The following is a 22,732-nucleotide window of genomic DNA, read 5'->3' on the forward strand; positions in this document are numbered from 1 at the left end:
ATTAAACATGACAGATTGTCTGATGTTCCCAGGCCCTCCCAGACACAAAGATTCGGGGTGGTGGTTAGTTATGACCTGGCCCCAGATCTGTTTCTGCTTTCTAGTACACAAAATGTGACAATGACCATAGGAGTTGGCAAGATATTCAAAACAAATCTATGCCTATTGTGACTCTGAAGAGAGAGAGGCGTCAGTCCAGGATTAGCGACCAGCGGCTCCATGTCAGTGAGTGAAAGGCTACGAGCATGCTGGATGGACAGACAGACATGGCTGTGGGTCTTATCGGTGACAAACACACACACACACACACGCACGCACACACACACACACACACACACAGACACACACACACACGGGTCATGGCACACTTCTACAGGGGATGATAAGACAACGGGAGGGATTCTTGTCACCTGCGGGGACATGATGCCGACCTCTGGCCTGGGTCACACAATCCAAAAACTCTGTGACACGTGAAACACCTCATGCACCTGCAGACACACACTCTACCAGACCAGCGACTTAAACTTTAATCGCCTTCAGATGACGATCATGTCATGTCAGTGATTTAGGGGATAAGCAGACTCTGGTACATTGTGTATGATGATATTTGTTTGGTGAGTCCGAGATAAAGAGTTGAGATTGAGACGTATTATAACTAATAAACTCTTGGTTTTATGTTTACACAAGGAATTGGCGACATTGCAATAGAGATTAAACAATAGAGGATTAACACTCATGCTAACTTGATGAAGTCATTTCAATGCAAGAGTAATGTCCATCACATCACTGACAGAAGTATATAGGACATAACGTTTTACAATGTTTTTCCAATTCTCCAGTTATTGTTCCACTCTATCAGGTTACGAACCAGGACTCTGCCGATTCCTGTCCAACCAATTCACCACAAAACCAATTCAGCATAAACCAATTCACCATAGCAGTGTGCCTTGTGGCCATGCATCGAGTCCTCACACTCCAGCCCTGGCTTACTCTAGCCTGCCCAGGCCAGCAGAGAGTTAGCCATGTAGGCCAGGGCAGCCAGGCCTGGCTATGTAATGAGGAACCTACCTGGGCTGTCACCTGAGCTGTACCTCTCCCCGCGAGGCCGTCGGGGCCGGGCTCCTGTAACCATGCTCCTTAACTTATCTCCCATTGTAACCTGGCTGTAATAACCTCTCTCATTATCTTATCTCCCATTGTAACCTGGCTGTTATAGCCTCTCTCATTATCTTATCTCCCATTGTAACCTGGCTGTTATAGCCTCTCTCATTATCTTATCTCCCATTGTAACCTGGCTGTTATAGCCTCTCTCATTATCTTATCTCCCATTGTAACCTGGCTGTAATAACCTCTCTCTCATGATGGATGATGTTCCTGTCTGATTACAGCGGGACAAAACACCCAGAGATCACCTTTCTACTGTATAGCCAAAAGGCCAAGTCCTCCAGCTCTCATCCACTCTGCCAGGGGACCAAGTCCTCCAGCTCTCATCCACTCTACCGGGGGACCAAGTCCTCTTGCTCTCATCCACTCTGCCAGGGGACCAAGTCAGTCCTACCCCTCTGCCAGAGGCAGAAGAAGAAGTTAGTTGGCTCTGGCCCCTGCTACAGGGCTATGATTGGAAATTCACTTAAATACACTCTTTTGTCAAGGTGGCCAAAACATAATGGAAGAGTTTTTATAGGTGACTGATCATGGATTATCAAGGAAGACACACTCATCGAAAGGTGTCTCTTTCAGATTTGAGCTAAGTTTATTTAGAAATAAATGTAATCGATTGATCGAAAGATTCTTCAATACAAGGAAATCAGCACAGAAACCCACTATCTATATAATGTACCCCTGATAAGATACAGACAGAGAGCAACAACTCTCCTGACTACTAGATAGGAATAGGCTAGAGTTCTGTATGGTGCGAGCTGAGGCAAAACCCACAGGAAGGAAAAACACAGAGTATAAATGATTCAAAAACAGTCTCCTCTGCCTGAGATCAGGTCACTGTCCTGCCTTGTATAAATCAGATTGGTAACCTGTGCTCTTTTTACCTGAGACACTGAGTCCCATCTCTCTATGCCCCGGTGAGGACAGACGGGTCATTATCCATGCCACGGGGGACAAAGACGAGCCGGCACCCGATTCCCCCTCTGCCCCCGTCGCCGGGCCGGTGTCTGGTTACAGTGGCGACGACACACGGCAACCCCGGGACGTTGCCGGGGCCCGGGTTCATCTCTGACCTCGGCGAGCGGTAGGTCGCTCACCAAATCACATTAAAGTTTCAGAGGGCCCAAAGGTCCCAGTCAGCAGTGTTAACAGCACCATTGTCCCCCAGTCCTCCCAGCTCAAAGGACCAGTGTAACGTGGCACCTGTATGTCCCCCTCACTGCCACCCCCCTGGATGTGACAGATAGAGTATCCCTGCCGGTGCACAGAGGGATGTGTGTGTTTGTATATGTTCGTCTAGGGGGGCTGGCATCTTAGCAGGGGATACACTGGGTTTTTCCTCAAAAATAAATAGCCATATAATATTTTTGTTTCAATCCCATTTTTTTTTGGAATGAAGTGCTTGTGTTGAGACGGAGCGGTTAGTGATGTGTTGTTGTGTTAGGAGAAAAGTTCAGTTCATGCTTTAACAGGATCTGATCAGGCTCTGTCTGTTCTGGCTCAGATCAGGGGATTGCTGTGAGGCACATTAAAGGTGTATCACATTAAACCTGCTCCTGTCTCATGTAATCACAAGATCACAGAGATAAGGTAAAAGGTATTTCCCTGTACTGTACCATTACTCTGAGCTCATCCTCCTACACCCAACTGTAAATCTACATACACATTTGCTATCAGTTTTTTTGTTTCCCAATCTAGTTGCTTTACAAAACTAGATTTTATTGTAATCTACAAAATTACAAAATATGATATTTTTTTCCCCAGCTGGCGGGTATTGCAAGCGAAATGTCCACTCTCTTTAATAGAGTACAGTATTTGTCTACTTGGGCTGTGTTACCACAGGCAGCCCAATTCTGATATTTTGCCCAATTATGGACAAAATAAATAATCTGATTAGTCAAAGGACCAATTAGTTTTAAAAAATCTATCAGAATGTTGCAATCGCTTCTGTTTGGTTGCCTCAACAGCTTGCAACAGATATTTAGCAGCACTATTCATGAAGATCACACCACGGACATCTGTTATATAAAGTCTCTAAACCTCTAAGACCCTAGGGTTAACTACTGTTTGTCTGTTACAATGGGAGATAACTCAAAGCAATAATCATTGCATTTTCTTTTTTCGACAGCATGAAAACAAACTGTATTTGCACCAAACAAAAGAACACCTGCTCCAGATATTGTGCCATCACAGCAAAGGCTATTTTTGTAACAGCAGATGATTTATACAGTGGAAAGATTCAGTTTACAATTATAGTTGAGGGATTGCAACCAGCATTGGGAAATATTACTACAAACAATGAATACGAAATCAAGCAGCTATCAGTCATACGGCTCCGAAAACAAATGTGGAGTACAGAGACCCAGGCCACTCCCTTCTGCTTTCAACTACCATTCCTCAACATATGAGGCCACTCCCTTCTGCTTTCAACTACCATTCCTCAACATATGAGGCCACTCCCTTCTGCTTTCAACTACCATTCCTCAACATATGAGGCCACTCCCTTCTGCTTTCAACTACCATTCCTCAACATATGAGGCCACTCCCTTCTGCTTTCAACTACCATTCCTCAACATATGAGGCCACTCCCTTCTGCTTTCAACTACCATTCCTCAACATATGAGGCCACTCCCTTCTGCTTTCAACTACCATTCCTCAACATATGAGGCCACTCCCTTCTGCTTTCAACTACCATTCCTCAACATATGAGGCCACTCCATTCTGCTTTCAACTACCATTCCTCAACATATGAGGCCACTCCATTCTGCTTTCAACTACCATTCCTCAACATATGAGGCCACTCCATTCTGCTTTCAACTACCATTCCTCAACATATGAGGCCACTCCCTTCTGCTTTCAACTACCATTCCTCAACATATGAGGCCACTCCATTCTGCTTTCAACTACCATTCCTCAACATATGAGGCCACTCCCTTCTGCTTTCAACTACCATTCCTCAACATATGAGGCCACTCCATTCTGCTTTCAACTACCATTCCTCAACATTTGAGGCCACTCCCTTCTGCCTTCAACTACCATTCCTCAACATATGAGGCCACTCCCTTCTGCTTTCAACTAACATTCCTCATCATATAATGTGTTGGTTCAAAGACTATTTTGTCTAGTAATTATTTTGTCCTTTTATTGTGGTATGTGTAGGCTTTCAATAAGATAGAATCATTAAAAAAAATGTGACCACAAAACCTGAAACACACAATATGCCTCAATTCACAGAGGCCTCTGAGGATGTGTAATAGTTCTTGAAAACAGTCTGGTTATTCATCATCTGGTAAAACAGATCTACTCAAAGGTGATTTATGTGAAGGAAATATGCCTAGTGATTCCACATTTTGCTAAACAGTAAAGGAGTTCAAATCATTTGAAGACTACATATATGATTATTGCAATATACTTTCAAAATTAATACTTGCTAAATTAGATTAGCCTACTTATGTTCAATAACATTACCGCAACACTATGCCCTCAGCCATAGGCTATGGGGCGGATTGCTGTCAGTCACACTAAATTAAATCCAATGCAGGTCAAAAGTTTTAGAATTAACTCTGTGCTGTCATCTAGTGGTAAAGTGTCTACATACACGCTCACTCTGTTTGCAAGACTCACCAGTGTAATTATAAACAGGCCCTATATAATGTTGTCTCATGCACTTACATATGATATAATGTGATTGGCTACAACATTACAATATGATACAAAACTGAATTAATGTATTAAAACGACAATGTATTCATTGATTGTAATGGGTATGCCAATAATGTATTTTTCGGGTGATGTGGCCATAGGATTCTTGTGTCCATAGTACACAATGTCCTACACAGCAATATAAATAACCAATGTTTGTTGAATTATTTATCATAAAGGATTAGGCTCATTTAAAGAAGGTCAAATTCACTAGAGAAAAACACAACGGGGAATACACAACGGTGAATGGCAGCCTTATATTTTTATGATAAAGTATAATAATTTGTTAAAACATTCCATGATGTCTTCAACAAATAAATAACAGTGATCTTGATGAACTTGAAGTGTTTGTACATCTCTTGCCCGGACAATCCTTTCCTTATTTGACGTGACGTAAAGCGTCGGTCCGTTTGACGCCGCATCTCTTTGTTGGTCCAGCGGCAGCTGCGCTCATGTTGTTGTAGCTAGTTACTCTCTCTCTCCGGAAATATTTTTTCTCTTTCGAAATATTTCGTCTCTTGTTTCGTTGCGGCCTGTGCACATCCTCGTATCTAGCGTTTGGTATCATACCTTGTCACAATATTAAGTTAACCGAGTAATGGACTCAGACGAGGGGTACAATTATGAATTCGACGAGGAGGAAGAGGAATGCAGCGAAGACAGCGCTGAGGAGGATCCCGAAGACGACACCCTGGAAGTGGAGTTGGATGATCCTGTTGTGGCCGGTGGAGAGCGAGATGAATGTGGGGAGACCGGGGGCAGTGGCCTAGGGCCCGGTCAAGACGAGGAGGACTATCGGTTCGAGGTTCTGACTGCTGAACAGATCCTTCAGCATATGGTCGAGTGTATCAGGGAGGTCAATGATGTCATCCAGGTGAGGTGAAGGAAAGGCCGAGGATGTTGGTTCTCGGTAGGCCGCAAATTATAAAACGTAAACAGCTAATTATCTACCACGTTAGTTTACTGCCCACCACAAACAATCGTAGGTAACCGTAAGCCTCAACGCATGTTAGCTTGTTTGCTAGCTAACGTTAGCTAGCTAGTTACAAACTAACGTTAGTGACGTTACCTTAGTTTAGGTACTGTAGCTAAGTTACTAAGACTACAAATTAAACAAACTGCTGTAACTAACCAGCTAGCTAAATTAACGTTATCTGTCTAGGGAAGCTGCCAATTTTAGTTTAGTCAACTAACGTTAGCTAACGAACCAATAACGTAACGTTATGTCTCTTGAATGACTGGGGCGCCTGGCTCAGCGAGATAAGTGAGTTGTCAGTTCTGCCAAGATGCTGACCCAACTAGCTACAGTAAGATTTAGTTAAAAAAAATAACTGTTAGACCCAGCCAGAAAACCTAGCTAGTTTGGCTAGTCATCTGTGTCATTCCCCTGTTAGCTACAAGTCAGCTATTACAACACTGTCATCAACGTATTTGTCTACTTTTATGGCACCAAAATGGCGAAGTAGCTAACGTTACTGAGCTATCTAGCTTGCGTGAAATCCTATCAGCCCCCTATGTCCATAGTTTCACCTGGATTATAGCTAGCCACCTAGCTAGCTATCTTACTTTCCACTGTGTCTGATTTTGAGGCCTGTGCGCCTGAAACAACATGGCCGAACCATGATTCCCACTTCTGTCAGCCACTGAGTTTGTCTGCAATGAATTGCAGATTTTTATGAATCCTATTATTAGACACATTTTGAACAATAATAGCCTAGAACTTATTTGTTGTGTAACTGACATGACCGTACTGCTAGTTACCGTTTAGTGTATTCTAATCCAATGCTAAATAGCTAGCTAGGTAAGTGGCTGTCTTTTTTAAAGTTATGAAGCTTCCGGAGGCCATATAAATGTGAATTTTGCCTCCTAATTTTTCTACTCTTCTCTAGAACCCTGCAACGATAACAAGAATACTTCTTAGTCACTTCAACTGGGACAAAGAGAAACTGATGGAAAGGTTGGTCGTGACATTGGCTCTTGTGTGATTTGTTGTAAACTCATTGTAAAACAGTGTCATACTCTTGGCTCTATTAGTAGCGTCATTGTGTTAGTTAGGTGGTCTGTTGAATGGCCGTGGTCGGGTATTAAATATGTATATGAATAGACGGCATTACGCAAGGGAATTGATCAAATCAATTGTCTGTTTACCAATTTCACTGCAGACCTTTTTTAATGCTCAATTTGCACAATGTCCAATAATTAAAGTCCCGAGATCTGGCACAGGTTTATCCTTTGTCTTGGTGCTCTAGTTTGGCTATGACTTACTGCCTTTCTATGTAACCATTTGTTATAGCATGACCTAAAGAGCCTATCCTAGTGAATAATACACCACCCAATAAAGTAGTGTGTTTCCCAGCCAGTGATGACATGTCTTCTCTCACTAGATATTTTGATGGGAACCTTGACAAATTGTTCTCGGAATGCCATGTCATCAACCCCAGTAAGAAGTCGAGGACACGGCTGATGAACACGAGGTCCTCTGCTCAGGATCTTCCCTGTCAGATCTGCTACCTGAACTACCCAAACACGGTCAGTACCCTATCCCCTAGCCTACCCCCTAGCCCCTACCCTCAGTCTCTAGTAGTGTAGCTCTGAACTACCCAAACTCAGTCAGTAGCCTACTCTGAAGGGAGAGATGCACAACTCCTATCCACTAAACAGTAGTGTACATCTGTATGGATCAGGACATGCCCAGTCAGATCTCCTACCCAAACTCAGTAGTCTACTCTGAAGGGAAAGACACAGCCCCTAGACATGAAGGGAAACAACTCCTAGCCCTTACCTCTAGCTACTAGGCACTAGTGTAGATGTGAAAAGATCAGGACATGATAGGACTGGAATTGCCAGGCACCTCACGATACAATATTATCACCATACTGATACGATATGTATTGTGATTCAATACTGCACTTTTATTGCTATTTTATATTAACATATTACTCACTATATGTCTGTTAAAGAGAAGAGCGCATGAGAAAATTAGTTTTGATCAGTCATGGAAATAAAAGTGCTGAAAATGTGTTGGCTCACTATTTTAAAATTAAGTGGAACTAGCTATAGGATGAAAAATACCTGAGATTTTGTGCAGGTACAGCCGATTAGCGCTGGCTAACACTACCTAGCAATATATCTATATAGTCAAACTATCAATATAATATTGTGATATGTAACTATCGATTTCCCCCCCTTCACTAGGACATGCCCTGTCAGATCTTCTAGCTGAACTACCCAAACTCAGTCAGTCAGTATTATGAAGGGAAACACCTCTAACTCTTACCCCCTAGCCTCTTACCCACTAACCCCTAGCCTCTTACCCCCTAGCCTCTATGACTGAAACTTCCTCTTCCTCTCCCACAGTACTTCACTGGCCTGGAGTGTGGACACAAGTTCTGCATGCAGTGTTGGGGGGACTACTTGACTACCAAAATCATCGAGGAGGGGATGGGACAGGTAAGCACCACAAACACCTTTTTGTTTTACCAGGGAAAAGACCCTTACGGTAAGAAACCCTTGGTGGGCAGGGCCTGGCAAGAGGTCAGCAGGAAGTAGTCAAGAAGAAAGAAATGCAATAGCACAGACAAAACGTTAAAATAATGACCTTTGACCAAGCGCTTATTCATACATGCATACATGCTGTGTGTATGAATGTATGCATGCATCATTACAATGGACTGTAAACTCTTATTCTGACTCAGGAAAAGCAATCATTGGGCTTTTGTTGAGATGTGAAAAATCTCACCATGTTTCCTTTCTCTTTCTTTAAAAAAAAACCAAAGACAATTTCCTGCCCTGCTCACAGCTGTGATATATTGGTGGACGACAACACAGTCATGTAAGTGTTACGTCACTGTCGCTTTACATTCTACAGCAGGTAGACTAGCGGTTAGAGCATTGGGACAGTAACTGAAAGGTTGCTGGTTCGAATACCTGCGCCGTCAAGATGAAAAATCTGTCTGTGCCCACTTAACCCTGATTTGCTCCAGGGGCTCCTTACTACTATGGCGGACCCTGTAAAACAACACATTTCACTGCATCTATCCGCTCTGTGACAGTAAAGCCTTTTTTTATTTATTATTATTAAGTTTCAGCATTACATACACGCTGCTGGTTCTACACGCTGCTGGTTCTGTGAGAGTTGGAGATGTAGAGTAGCAGATGAGTTTAAAAATCTATTTTTTTGTATTTGTTCAAATCCACTACATTTAATTAGCATTTGAAAACCAAATGCTTTTCCTGTAGGAGACTGATCACAGAGTCCAAGGTGAAGTTGAAGTACCAACACTTGATTACCAATAGTTTTGTAGAGGTAAGATGTGTAATGTTCGTCATTGATAATGTATATATGTGTGTGTGTGTGTGTGTGTGTGTGTGTGTGTGTGTGTATATGTATATATATACACAGCAAATGGGTTTTATATGGAGATGTCTGTGCTCTAAAATACAATGTAGCAGTTTTCCATGTAAGCCTAGCTGTGAGAATATTTAATCTGTTCTTCAGATGTTAGATAATCTTGCTTGTTTGGAAGAAGAGGATTGGCATGTATTCCTTCTGCTTGTCCCGCTTCTTATGCTCCTGTCCTCTCCTCTCGTCCTTAGTGCAATCGACTGTTAAAATGGTGCCCAGCGCCAGACTGCCATCACGTAGTCAAAGTCCAGTACCCAGATGCTAAGCCTGTGAGATGCACATGTGGCCGGCAGTTTTGGTAAGAGACAGCCGTCAATAACTTACATTCCCTGCTTATTGATTTTGTTTTGTACATCACACGTTCTCTGGCATGCAAAGGACCATCTACCACTAATACTCACGACAGAGATGTCTTGATTTATTAACACACTGTAAAAGGTTTGTAACCAACATCGCTCAAAACGCATGATGATATCTCTTGCAGTTGTCACACAAATGGAATCCTAAAAAAGCATAGATTTTTTGGTTACATGTGGATCTTTATTTCTACCCAATCATTGCAGCTTCAATTGTGGTGAGAACTGGCATGATCCCGTCAAGTGTAAGGTATGTCACAACTGAGTCTAAATTCAACCCTCCCTGTCAGTGGTAATGTAATAGTGGTCGGACCCAGTCCACATAAACAACCCTAACCCTTACCCCATATACATTTCATGTACTGTAGATCTGAAAGGATAGGTGGTGGTAGCTTCACCTTGTCCCCTGACAGGATAGGTGGTGGTAGCATCTTCACCTTGTCCCCTGACAGGATAGGTGGTGGTAGCATCTTCACCTTGTCCCCTGACAGGATAGGTGGTGGTGGTGGCAGCTTCACCTTGTCCCCTGACAGGATAGGTGGTGGTGGTAGCAGCTTCACCTTGTCCCCTGACAGGATAGGTGGTGGTGGTAGCAGCTTCACCTTGTCCCCTGACAGGATAGGTGGTGGTGGTAGCAGCTTCACCTTGTCCCCTGACAGGATCGGTGGTGGTGGTAGCAGCTTCACCTTGTCCCCTGACAGGATAGGTGGTGGTGGTTAGCAGCTTCACCTTGTCCCCTGACAGGATAGGTGGTGGTGGTAGTAGCAGCTTCACCTTGTCCCCTGACAGGATAGGTGGTGGTGGTAGTAGCAGCTTCACCTTGTCCCCTGACTGGATAGGTGGTGGTGGTAGTAGCAGCTTCACCTTGTCCCCTGACAGGATAGGTGGTGGTGGTAGTAGCAGCTTCACCTTGTCCCCTGACAGGATAGGTGGTGGTGGTAGTAGCAGCTTCACCTTGTCCCCTGACAGGATAGGTGGTGGTGGTAGTAGCAGCTTCACCTTGTCCCCTGACAGGATAGGTGGTGGTGGTAGTAGCAGCTTCACCTTGTCCCCTGACAGGATAGGTGGTGGTGGTAGTAGCAGCTTCACCTTGTCCCCTGACAGGATAGGTGGTGGTGGTGGTAGTAGCAGCTTCACCTTGTCCCCTGACAGGATAGGTGGTGGTGGTGGTAGTAGCAGCTTCACCTTGTCCCCTGACAGGATAGGTGGTGGTGGTGGTAGCAGCTTCACCTTGTCCCCTGACAGGATAGGTGGTGGTGGTGGTAGCAGCTTCACCTTGTCCCCTGACAGGATAGGTGGTGGTGGTGGTAGCAGCTTCACCTTGTCCCCTGACAGGATAGGTGGTGGTGGTAGCAGCTTCACCTTGTCCCCTGACAGGATAGGTGGTGGTGGTAGCAGCTTCACCTTGTCCCCTGACAGGATAGGTGGTGGTGGTAGCAGCTTCACCTTGTCCCCTGACAGGATAGGTGGTGGTGGTAGCAGCTTCACCTTGTCCCCTGACAGGATAGGTGGTGGTGGTAGCAGCTTCACCTTGTCCCCTGACAGGATAGGTGGTGGTGGTAGCAGCTTCACCTTGTCCCCTGACAGGATAGGTGGTGGTGGTAGCAGCTTCACCTTGTCCCCTGACAGGATAGGTGGTGGTGGTAGCAGCTTCACCTTGTCCCCTGACAGGATCGGTGGTGGTGGTAGCAGCTTCACCTTGTCCCCTGACAGGATCGGTGGTGGTGGTAGCAGCTTCACCTTGTCCCCTGACAGGATCGGTAGTGGTGGTAGCAGCTTCACCTTGTCCCCTGACAGGATAGGTGGCGGTAGCAGCTTCACCTTGTCCCCTGACAGGATAGGTGGCGGTAGCAGCTTCACCTTGTCCCCTGACAGGATAGGTGGCGGTAGCAGCTTCACCTTGTCCCCTGACAGGATAGGTGGTGGTGGTAGCGTCACCTTGTCCCTCTAGTCCTCTCAGATCTCCACAAGTGACAATGGGTTGGTTTTAGACTGGGCCCTAGTCTCCACATTCATGGTTAGTGGTAAAGTGTACTTGGGACAGAGGTCCCCTGCGATTAACATAGTTATACTTACTGTAATATAGTTACATTATCAAACACAGATTGGTGACTTTGAACTTGTTGTATTGAATATCTTTTCCCATGTTGTATCTTTCAGTGGTTGAGGAAATGGATCAAGAAGTGTGACGATGACAGCGAGACGTCCAACTGGATCGCAGCCAATACAAGGGTATTTAAAAAGGCTTACCTCAAAGTACAATCCTAGTCTGTTTTTATGGAGGTCCAGCAACTAGCTATATCACTTGCGTGTCCCTCCATGAAACCAGGTAGATTTGTATTTTGAGTGTTTCTTTAAGCATTTTAGGACTGGTTTCCCCAGACACAGATTACACCCTATTCCTGGACTAAAAAGCATTCTCAGTGGATATTCTAGGCTTAATCTGTGTCAGGGAAACTGGCTCTTAAATGCTGCTCTATAGTGCTGCTGCTGTGTGAATGATGGACTGTTACTGAGCTCCTCTCTGCTTGTCCATCTGTCCCTCAGGAGTGCCCCAAATGCCACGTGACCATTGAGAAGGACGGCGGCTGCAACCACATGGTGTGTCGGAACCAGAGCTGCAAGGCAGAGTTCTGCTGGGTCTGCCTGGGGCCCTGGGAACCACACGGCTCTGCCTGGTGGGTGGATCTACCTCCTACTGACTAGTACTATTGTACTGGAAGTCTATGGGTATCTGCTAGCATGCTAGTAGATACCCATATACTTGCAGTCATTGTGCTAATGCTAGTTAGCTTTGGCTCGCAAAACTACCTCCTTCATACTGGCCACAGAAACATAAAAATGGTATCGGTGAATTCATCTGACTCTGGGGAGGTTGAGAAATGACCTCACTGTCAACATTCAGAAGTATCTCTTTTAGATTCCTTTATTGTCCTTCCGCTTTATCCCAACGCCTCCGAAAGACACATACAGGTTGGAGCGAGGGGGCTGCCTTATTTGGGCGCCTGTGGAGCTGTTGTTGTTGTTGTTGTTGTTGGGGGGGGGGGTTTAGTTGCCTTGATCAAGGCCTCAACAGCAGGTGAAGGCGTCTAGGATTTGTTGCTAGCAATTCTCCTGTTAAAAGCTCACTTCCGGACAGATTTTCTGTCAGACCCGGGATTCAAACTGGCATCCCTCTGGTTGCTGTCGGTTTTTGCTGTTGCTGTAATAATGAAGGAAGCTACAACCATATTGGACTAAAATGTTTTTACATTTTTTCCCTCTCACTAATTACTAGCTCTGTGTTTATTGTAGGTACAACTGCAACCGCTACAATGAGGATGATGCCAAGGCAGCGAGGGACGCCCAAGAGGTAACAGTGAGTCATGGTGTCTTTAGTGTTCCTCACTGTAGACTAGAATCACAACACAGTCCTGGTCTTTGTTGACCATCATGTATAATGATAGACATATTTACTCATTCCCACAACAGTTAAGTGATGGTGTAGTGGTGCTTGTGCTAGTGGTGCTAGTTACAGTTGAAGTTGGAAGTTTACATACACCTCAGCCAAATACATTTCAACTCAGTTTTTCACAATTCCTGACATTTAATCCTAGTAAAAATTCCCTGTCTTAGGTCAGTTAGGATCACCACTTTATTTTAAGAATGTGAAATGTCAATATAATAGTAGAGTGATTTTTCTTTCATCACATTCCCAGTGGGTCAGAAGTATACAAACACTCAATTAGTATTTGGTAGCGTTGCCTTTAAATTGTTTAACTTGGGTCAAATGTTTTGGGTAGCCTTCCACAAGCTTCGCACAATAAGTTGGGTGAATTTTGTCCCATTTTTTTCCTGACAGAGCTGGTGTAACTGAGTCAGGTTTGTTGGCCTCCTTGCTCGCACATACTTTTTCAGTTCTGCCCACAAATTTTCTATGGGATTGAGGTCAGGGCTTTGTGACGGCCACTCCAATACCTTGATTTTGTTCTCCTTAAGCCATTTTGCCACAACTTTGGAAGTATGCTTGGGGTCATTGTCCATTTGGAAGACTCATTTGTGACCAAGCTTTAACTTCCTGACTGATGTCTTGAGATGTTGCTTCAATATATCCACATAATTTTCCTACCTCATGATGCCATCTATTTTGTGAAGTGCAACAGTCCCTCCTGCAGCAAAGCACCCCCACAACATGATGCTGCCACCCCCGTGCTTCACGGTTGGGATGGTGTTCTTCAGCTTGTCTTTTTTATGGCGGTTCTGGAGCAGTGGCTTCTTCCTTGCTGAGCAGCCTTTCAGATTATGTCGATATAGGACTCGTTTTACTGTGGATATAGATACTTTTGTACCTGTTTCCTTCAGCATCTCCTTCCTGACCGGTATTTTATTTATTTGACCAGGTAAGTTGACTGAGAACACATTGTCATTTACAGCAACGTCCTGGGGAATAGTTTCAGGGGATAGGAGGGGTATGAATGAGCCAATTGGAAGCTGGGGATGATTAGGTGACCATGATGGTATGAGGGCCAGATTGGGAATTTAGCCAGGACACCGGGGTTAACACCCCTACTCTTACGATAAGTGCAATGGGATCTTTAATGACCTCAGAGAGTCAGGACACCCGTTTAACATCCCATCCGAAAGACATTTACATTTTACATTTTAGTCATTTAGCAGACGCTCTTATCCAGAGCGACTTACAGTAATGAATACATACATTTCATACATTTGTTTTTGTACTGGCCCCCCTTGGGAATCGAACCCACAACCCTGGCGTTGCACACACCATGCAGGCGTTGCAAACACCATGCTCTACCAACTGAGCCACAGGGACGGTACCCTACACAGGGCAGTGCCCTGGGGCATTGGGATATTTTTTAGACCAGAGGAAAGAGTGCCACCACCTAGCCCTCCAACACCACTTCCAGCAGCACCTGGTCTCCCATCCAGGGACTGACCAGGACCAACCCTGCTTAGCTTCAGAAGCAAGCCAGCAGTGGGATGCAGGTTGGTATGCTGGTTTGACGGCTGCGTGGTTCCATGGTGCTTATACTTGCGTACTATTGTTTGTACCTTCAGGCGTTTGGAAATTGCTCCCAAGGATGAACCAGACTTGTGGAGGTCTACCATTTTATTCGGGGGTTTTGGCTGATTTCTTTTGATTTTCCCATGATGTCAAGCAAAGAGGCACTGAGTTTGAAGGTAGGCCTTGAAATACATCCACAGGTACACCCCCAATTGACTCAAATGATGTCAATTAGCCTATCAGAAGCTTCTAAAGCCGTGACATCATTTTCTGGAATTTTCCAAGCTGTTTAAAGGCAGTCAACTTAGTGTATGTAAACTTCTGACCCACTGGAATTGTGATACAGTGAAATAATGTCTGTAAACAATTGTTGGAAAAATGACTTGTGTCATGCACACTGTAGATGTCCTAACCGACTTGCCAAAACTATAGTTTATTAACAAGAAATTTGTGGAGTGGTTGAAACACGAGTTTTACTGACTCCAACCTAAGTGTATGTAAACTTCCGACTTCAACTGTATGTTGTGCTAGTAGTGGTGGTTATGCCAGTGGTGGTGGTGGTTATGCCAGTGGTGGTTATGCCAGTGGTGGTTATGCCAGTGGTGGTTATGCCAGTGGTGGTGGTGGTTATGCCAGTGGTGGTGGTTGTGGTTATCCAAGGGGTGGTGGTGGTTATGCCAGGGGTGGTGGGGTTGTGGTGGTGGTTATGCCGGTGGTGATGGTTATGCCGGTGGTGGTGGTGGTTATGGTTATGCCGGTTATGGTTATGCCGGTGGTGGTTATGGTTATGCCGGTGGTGGTTATGGTTATGCCGGTGGTGGTTATGGTTATGCCGGTGGTTGTGGTTATGCCGGTGGTGGTGGTTATGCCGGTGGTGGTGGTGGTGGTGGTTATGCCGGTGGTGGTGGTGGTGGTGGTTATGCCGGTGGTGGTGGTGGTTATGCCGGTGGTGGTGGTGGTGGTGGTTATGCCGGTGGTGGTGGTGGTGGTTATGCCGGTGGTGGTGGTGGTGGTTATGCCGGTGGTGGTGGTGGTGGTTATGCCGGTGGTGGTGGTGGTGGTGGTGGTTATGCCGGTGGTGGTGGTGGTTATGCCGGTGGTGGTGGTGGTGGTGGTTATGCCGGTGGTGGTGGTGGTGGTGGTTATGCCGGTGGTGGTGGTGGTGGTGGTTATGCCGGTGGTGGTGGTGGTGGGTATGCCAGTGGTGGTGGTGGTGGTGGGTATGCCAGTGGTGGTGGGTATGCTAGTGGTGGTGGTGGGGGTGGGTATGCTAGTAGTAGTGGTGGTGGTGGTGGTGGTGGGTATGCTAGTGGTGGTGGGTATGCTAGTGGTGGTGGGTATGCTAGTGGTGGTGGTGGGTATGCTAGTAGTGGTGGTTATACTAGTGATGGTGTACTAGTGGTGGTTTTTATGCTAGTAGTGTTGGTTATACTAGTGGTGGTGTACTAGTGATACTAGTAGTGGCGGTCGTCCTGCTAGTGGCGGGTGGGCGGTCGTCCTGCTAGTGGCGGGTGGGCGGTCGTCGTGCTAGTGGCGGGTGGGCGGTCGTCGTGCTAGTGGCGGGTGGGCGGTCGTCCTGCTAGTGGCGGGTGGGCGGTCGTCCTGCTAGTGGCGGGTGGGCGGTCGTCCTGCTAGTGGCGGGTGGGCGGTCGTCCTGCTAGTGGCGGGTGGGCGGTCATCGTGCTAGTGGCGGGCGGGTGGGCGGTCGTCGTGCTAGTGGCGGGCGGGTGGGCGGTCGTCGTGCTAGTGGCGGGCGGGTGGGCGGTCGTCGTGCTAGTGGCGGGCGGGTGGGCGGTCGTCGTGCTAGTGGCGGGTGGGCGGTCGTCGTGCTCGTGGCGGGTGGGAGGTCGTCGTGCTAGTGGTGGTGGTTGTGCTCCTAGTGGTGGTATAGCGTACGAGCGGTGGTTGTACTAGTTATTGTGTAGTGGTGGTGGGTATGCTAGTGATGGTGTACTATTGGTGGTGGTTATGCTAGTGGTTATGCTAGTGGTGGTGGTGGTGGTTATGCTCGCGGCGGTGGTGGTTATGCTCGCGGTGGTGGTTTTGCTCGTGGTGGTGGTGGTTATGCTCGTGGTGGTTATGCTCGTGGCGGTGGTGGTTATGCTAGTGGCTGTGTGGTGGTGGTGGTTATGCTAGTGGCTGTGTGGTGGTGGTGGTTATGCTAGTAACTGTGTGGTGGTGGTGGTTATGCTAGTGACGGTGTGGTGGTGGTGGTGGTGGTGGTTATGCTGGTGAGGGTGTGGTGGTGGTGGTGGTTATGCTAGTGACGGTGTGGTGGTGGTGGTTATGCTAGTGACGGTGTGGTGGTGGTGGTTATGCTAGTGGTGGTGTACTGGTGGTTATGCTAGTGGTGGTGTACTGGTGGTGGTTGTTATGCTAGTGGTGGTTATGCTAGTGGTGGTTATACTAGTGGTGGTTATGCTAGTGGTGGTTATGCTAGTGGTGGTTATGCTAGTGGTGGTGGTTATGCTAGTGGTGGTGGTTATGCTAGTGGTGGTTGTTATGCTAGTGGTGGTTGTTATGCTAGTGGTGGTTGTTATGCTAGTGGTTATGCTAGTTGTTATGCTAGTGGTGGTTGTTATGCTAGTGGTGGTTGTTATGCTAGTGGTGGTTGTGCTAGTGGTGGTTGTTCTAGTGGTGGTGGTTGTGCTAGTGGTGGTGGTTGTGCTAGTGGTGGTGGTTGTGCTAGTGGTGGTGGTTGTGCTAGTGGTGGTGGTGGTTGTGCTAGTGGTGGTTGTGCTAGTGGTGGTTGTGCTAGTGGTGGTTGTGCTAGTGGTGGTTGTGCTAGTGGTGGTTGTGCTAGTGGTGGTGGTGCTGGTGGTTGTGCTGGTGGTGGTGGTGGTGCTGGTGGTGGTGCTGGTGGTGGTAGTGGTGCTAGTGCTAGTGGTGGTTGTGCTAGTGGTGGTGGTGGTGTACTGGTGGTGGTGGTGGTTATGCTAGTGGTGGTGTACTAGTGGTGGTTGTTATGCTAGTGGTGGTTGTTATGCTAGTGGTTGTTGTTATGCTAGTGGTTGTTATGCTAGTGGTGGTTGTGCTAGTGGTGGTTGTGCTAGTGGTGGTTGTGCTAGTGGTGGTTGTGCTAGTGGTGGTTGTGCCAGTGGCGGGTGGGCGGTCGTCGTGCCAGTGGCGGGTGGGCGGTCGTACTGCTAGTGGTGGTGGTTGTGCTCCTAGTGGTGGTATAGTGTACGAGTGGTGGTTGTACTAGTTATTGTGTAGTGGTGGTGGGTATGCTAGTGATGATGTACTAGTGGTGGTGGTTATGCTAGTGGTGGTGGTGGTGGCTATGCTAGTGGCGGTGGTGGTTATGCTCGCGGTGGTGGTTTTGCTCGTGGTGGTGGTGGTGGTTATGCTCGTGGTGGTTATGCTAGTGGCTGTGTGGTGGTGGTGGTTATGCTAGTGACGGTGTGGTGGTGGTGGTTATGCTAGTGACGGTGTAGTAGTAGTGGTGGTGGTTATGCTGGTGTTGGTGGTGGTGGTTATGCTGGTGTTGGTGTTGGTGGTGGTGGTTATGCTAGTGGTGGTGTACTGGTGCTGGTGGTGGTTATGCTAGTGGTGGTTGTTATGCTAGTGGTGGTGGTTGTGCTAGTGGTGGTGGTTGTGCTAGTGGTGGTGGTTGTGCTCGTGGTGGTGGTTGTGCTAGTGGTGGTTATATTAGTAATGATGAGCATGTATAATGGTAAATATATTCTCCCAGGCTTGATTGTTGTTGTGATTTTAAGAGCCAGGCGTTCTCCCTCCTCCTCCTCCAGCGGTCCAGGGCAGCCCTGCAGAGGTACCTGTTCTACTGCAACCGTTACATGAACCACATGCAGTCGCTGCGCTTCGAGCACAAGCTGTACGCCGGGGTCAAGGCCAAGATGGAGGAGATGCAGCATCACAACATGTCCTGGATCGAGGTGCAGTTCCTGAAGAAGGCCGTGGACGTGCTGTGTCAGTGTCGCTCCACACTCATGTTCACCTACGTCTTCGCCTTCTACCTCAAGAAGAACAACCAGTCCATCATCTTTGAGGTAACTTTACAGCTATAGTCCTAACCCAAACCCTTCTACCTGAAAAATAACAAACAGTCCCATTTTTGAGGTGAGGGAAGGTAGAGAAGGGAGGGGAAAGAGAGAGAAGTGGAGGGAGTTGGAGTATTCTATTTAGCTTGAAGTGTTTCAGTTGTTCCAGCTCTGTTGGTACAGTAAAGCCATTATGTATTTCTACACCTACAAATCAAGGTCTCCTCTAAAGGAACCCTTTATTTCCACAGTTGTTGTCATGAGGTGAAGTGCTCCAGGTAAAAACCTGGCAGCACAGTTATTCCTGTTTGTGTAGTTCTATCAGGACAAGTAGTGGCCCTATACTATACACTGAGTGTATGAAACCCAGCAGCGTTGCAGTTCTTGACACACTAAAACCGGTGCGCATGGCACCTACTACCCCGTTCAAAGGCACTTAAATATTTACTCTTTCTCATTCACACTCAATTGCGCACACACACAATCCATGTCTCAATTGTCTCAAGTCTTAAAAATCCTTCTTTAACCTGTCTCCTCCCCTTCATCTACACTGATTTCAATTGGATTTAACAAGTGACATCAATAAGGGATCATATCTTTCACCTGGTCAGTCTGTAATAGAAAGAGCCAGTGTTCTTAATGTTTTGTACATTCAGTGTATATGCCGTGACTGAACCCAAGCGGTCCTCTTTTAGAACAATCAGGCTGACTTGGAGAACGCTACGGAGGTTCTGTCTGGATATCTGGAGCGGGACATCTCGCAGGACTCTCTGCAGGACATCAAACAGAAAGTACAGGACAAGTACAGGTGAGTTCAATACATGATATAGATGTCTTTATTACAACAGGAAGTACAGGTTAGTCTGCAACAGGATAGATGATTTTATAGATCTGTATCTTTTTGTACTGGTCAGTGGTAAATATGACATTTGAATGGAAATGTGGGAGGAGGACTCTAAACATGCCTACTGAGGCTAATGTCATTGATCAGCGATTCATTTCATCAGAAATTGTCTCTTGTTCCATTCTATTTGTCTCTGTTGTCAAGCCAAATGTGGATTAGTTGGCTACGCTACAGCACATATCAGAATGAGACCAGACTGATTTTAAAATGAGCCTTCCTCTCCTCACTGTTTCCTGTTTCCTGTTTGTTGTCCTCCAGATACTGTGAGAGTCGGCGGCGGGTGCTGCTGCAGCATGTGCATGAGGGCTATGAGAAGGACCTCTGGGAATACATAGAAGATTAAGGATAGACTCTTTACTAAAAAACCCTCTCCAGACTAGGGCGCTGATGCAATGCCACGGGGCAGCACTGGTTTTCACCTATTGTTGCTGATCTTCCCAATATTGCGTATTTTTTTCTTGGGTTTTGTTTAATGGAAAAGTTTAAATAAATTATATCAAAATAATAAAAAGGTAGAATATTTCAAATGTTAATTGTACAACAGTATTGTTTGTAGCAGATTGGATTGTGAGGACAAAAAATAACTCCCCGCTTCTCTCAATTGGTCACTATTGTAACATCATCACCCCCCCACTCTGTTCAGTTTTCCAGTGAGATGTATTTTATTTGTTTAATTTTTAAGTACCCTTGTGTGGGACATGGGTTTGTGTTCAACACAGTCCAACTGTTCAAGCCATGTTCATTAAATGTGGTTAGATCACATGTAGGGTTTTTGAATGTTGATTTGCTGATTGTAAGGTGCTTAACCATGTGGGTTGGCAGGAAAAACCATAGGGAGTGCAGAAAAAGGAAACATGTTTTTCAATTTGTAAATAACGCATATGCATGGAACAGCAAGTGTGGCCGTTTCTTTTGTCTTTTTATTTTATTTTTGAAAAATATTTATTCATTTTTTTTCAAATATTCAATATAGTTGCTGTGTAGAAGACAAGTTCCCTCCTGCTTTAAAAGAAAATGTATTCTTTGTGAGGGTTTGGAAGCTGTGTAGCTTCACCCAGGAGAACAAGGACAGAAACAGTTTGAACGAGCGATACAACTCTGACAGGGTTGTAGTAGCTTTCAAAAGCAATTCTGACAAAACAAAATCCACCTAAAGGACAACATTAGGTGAGAGAATGAGACTAAAGAACAAACCTTTTTTTTCCTTTTTTACAGCCAGCCAGACTGTAGTTCAGGTAATACATTGATTTATTCATAGTTGGAATTGACCTTGCAACCTTCAGAGGTTATCAACTAATTGTACCTGAGGGGGTTTTGAGAAATTAGGGAATGACTTGGAAAGGACTCCGTGTGTCCTAAGTGGCTCCCTATTCTCTATATAGTGCACTATGGGCCCCTGGTCAAAAGTAATGCATTATATAGGGAATAGAGTGCCGTTTGGGATGAAGGTCATGTCCTGTTTGTTCTAACCCCCCTCCTTCCCACTCCCTCTTGTTTTTGTTCTTCCATCACCACCCCTCCTCCTGTTTCTCCTTAGAAGTTGTAATTTCCAGATAACACACTACCAACTGTTTCATGAGAGCCAAATTGAGTGACATTCACTCACAAAAAAATAAAATAAACAAATGTATTTCTTTTTTCAGACTTGAGCTTTTCCTCATGGTTTTTTGTATGCACCTTGGTCACCTGGGAGGCTGTAGGGCACCTTGGTCACCTGGGTGGCGGTAGGGCACCTTGGTCACCTGGGTGGCGGTAGAGCACCTTGGTCACCTGGGTGGCGGTAGGGCACCTTGGTCACCTGGGAGGCGGTAGGGCACCTTGGTCACCTGGGTGGCGGTAGGGCACCGTGGTCACCTGGGTGGCGGTAGGGCACCGTGGTCACCTGGGTGGCGGTAGGGCACCGTGGTCACCTGGGTGGCGGTAGGGCACCGTGGTCACCTGGGTGGCGGTAGGGCACCGTGGTCACCTGGGTGGCGGTAGGGCACCGTGGTCACCTGGGTGGCGGTAGGGCACCTTGGTCACCTGGGTGGCGGTAGGGCACCTTGGTCACCTGGGTGGCGGTAGGGCACCTTGGTCACCCTACCGCCTGGTAGGGCACCTTGGTCACCTGGGTGGCGGTAGGGCACCTTGGTCACCTGGGTGGCGGTAGGGCACCTTGGTCACCTGGGTGGCGGTAGGGCACCTTGGTCACCTGGGTGGCGGTAGGGCACCTTGGTCACCTGGGTGGCGGTAGGGCACCTTGGTCACCTGGGTGGCGGTAGGGCACCTTGGTCACCTGGGTGGCGGTAGGGCACCTTGGTCACCTGGGTGGCGGTAGGGCACCTTGGTCACCTGGGTGGCGGTATGTAATTCCCTGAAAGGGCTGTTTTTAAACTTGAGTCAGTCAGCATGACAACATGACCTAGTCCTAGGCCCCTAAAGAAGTAGAAACTGACAGACCTGGCTGACAGGATGTACCCCCCCCCCCCCCCCCTTTTTATCTGTGTTCTGTAAAGGAGTATTGTTTTCGTTAGCACCATCCAGTTGAGCTATACAAACTGCTTCGTGGGCTTTAAAGAACGAGTCTTGTCTGACAGCTGCATTTTTTTTTTTAAATTAAGACTGGGCATGAAGAAGCGCTGATGTTTTGAGATGTCTGTTGTTGTAAAGCTTTGGCATCTAGGCTAGACTATGAGAGTGGCGTTTACACTGATTGCTAATCTGAAATGCCACCCTATTCCCTATATAGTGCACTAGTTTTGACCACAGACCAATGGGGAGTAGAGCGCTATAGGGGATAGGTTGTCATTTGGAAAGCAGCCTGGGTTGTACCAACATGGTAACATGATGCCATTTACCTTCATAACACTTTCCAGTTTTATACGAGCTTACGAGGTCCAAAACAAGACAAACCCTAGCCCAGGGAAGTGGCTGGACTAGTCACAGTGCTGTCCTCAGTCAGTGTTTGTTGGAATACATTTCTCAATGCACTGTAGCCCTCGAGAAAGACAAAAGTCTGGCATTTGACATTGATGTGGCTGACAAGACGGAAACAAAGATTTCTCTTCACCAAAGTGTGAATCATCTGAAAATACTATTTTTATCTCTTGTTTCTGATACTTTCTGTGAAATGGGAAGTTCAGATACAGTTGCTTTCATGTATTATAACCATTCTTACAAACAAAATGTCCTATTTAAATAAATGTCATTCAAAAGGAA

At 46.4% G+C, this 22,732-nt stretch overlaps 1 protein-coding gene across 2 annotated transcripts; it reads left to right on the forward strand.

Moving 5' to 3' along the window:
- The first annotated feature begins 5,279 nt into the window (after positions 1 to 5,279).
- Positions 5,280 to 22,732, forward strand: LOC115203616 (E3 ubiquitin-protein ligase arih1). Of its 2 annotated transcripts, none has more exons than XM_029768448.1 (14): positions 5,280 to 5,737; positions 6,753 to 6,820; positions 7,248 to 7,392; positions 8,221 to 8,313; positions 8,640 to 8,695; positions 9,103 to 9,169; positions 9,460 to 9,566; positions 9,832 to 9,874; positions 11,785 to 11,856; positions 12,172 to 12,302; positions 12,919 to 12,982; positions 18,379 to 18,639; positions 19,326 to 19,438; positions 19,793 to 22,732. In XM_029768448.1, exons 1-14 carry the CDS (start codon positions 5,462 to 5,464, stop codon positions 19,875 to 19,877), a joined length of 1,581 nt encoding a protein of 526 aa, XP_029624308.1. In that variant the 5' UTR covers positions 5,280 to 5,461; the 3' UTR covers positions 19,878 to 22,732. The 2 variants fall into 2 exon arrangements, with proteins under 2 accessions (XP_029624308.1, XP_029624309.1); XM_029768449.1 differs by having other exon boundaries at positions 12,919 to 12,976.

Source organism: Salmo trutta, chromosome 12, assembly GCF_901001165.1.
Source record: "Salmo trutta chromosome 12, fSalTru1.1, whole genome shotgun sequence".
Classification (NCBI taxonomy): domain Eukaryota; kingdom Metazoa; phylum Chordata; class Actinopteri; order Salmoniformes; family Salmonidae; genus Salmo; species Salmo trutta.

What these genes read in the sequence shown, in the direction of transcription:
- LOC115203616 (XM_029768448.1), top strand. Translation starts at nt 5,462, where the DNA reads ATGGACTCAGACGAGGGGTACAATTATGAATTCGACGAGGAGGAAGAG. An exon ending in AAAGAGAAACTGATGGAAAG is followed by an intron (nt 6,821 to 7,247) that starts GTTGGTCGTGAC and finishes TTCTCTCACTAG; the next exon opens with ATATTTTGATGGGAACCTTG. An exon ending in TTACCAATAGTTTTGTAGAG is followed by an intron (nt 9,170 to 9,459) that starts GTAAGATGTGTA and finishes TCTCGTCCTTAG; the next exon opens with TGCAATCGACTGTTAAAATG.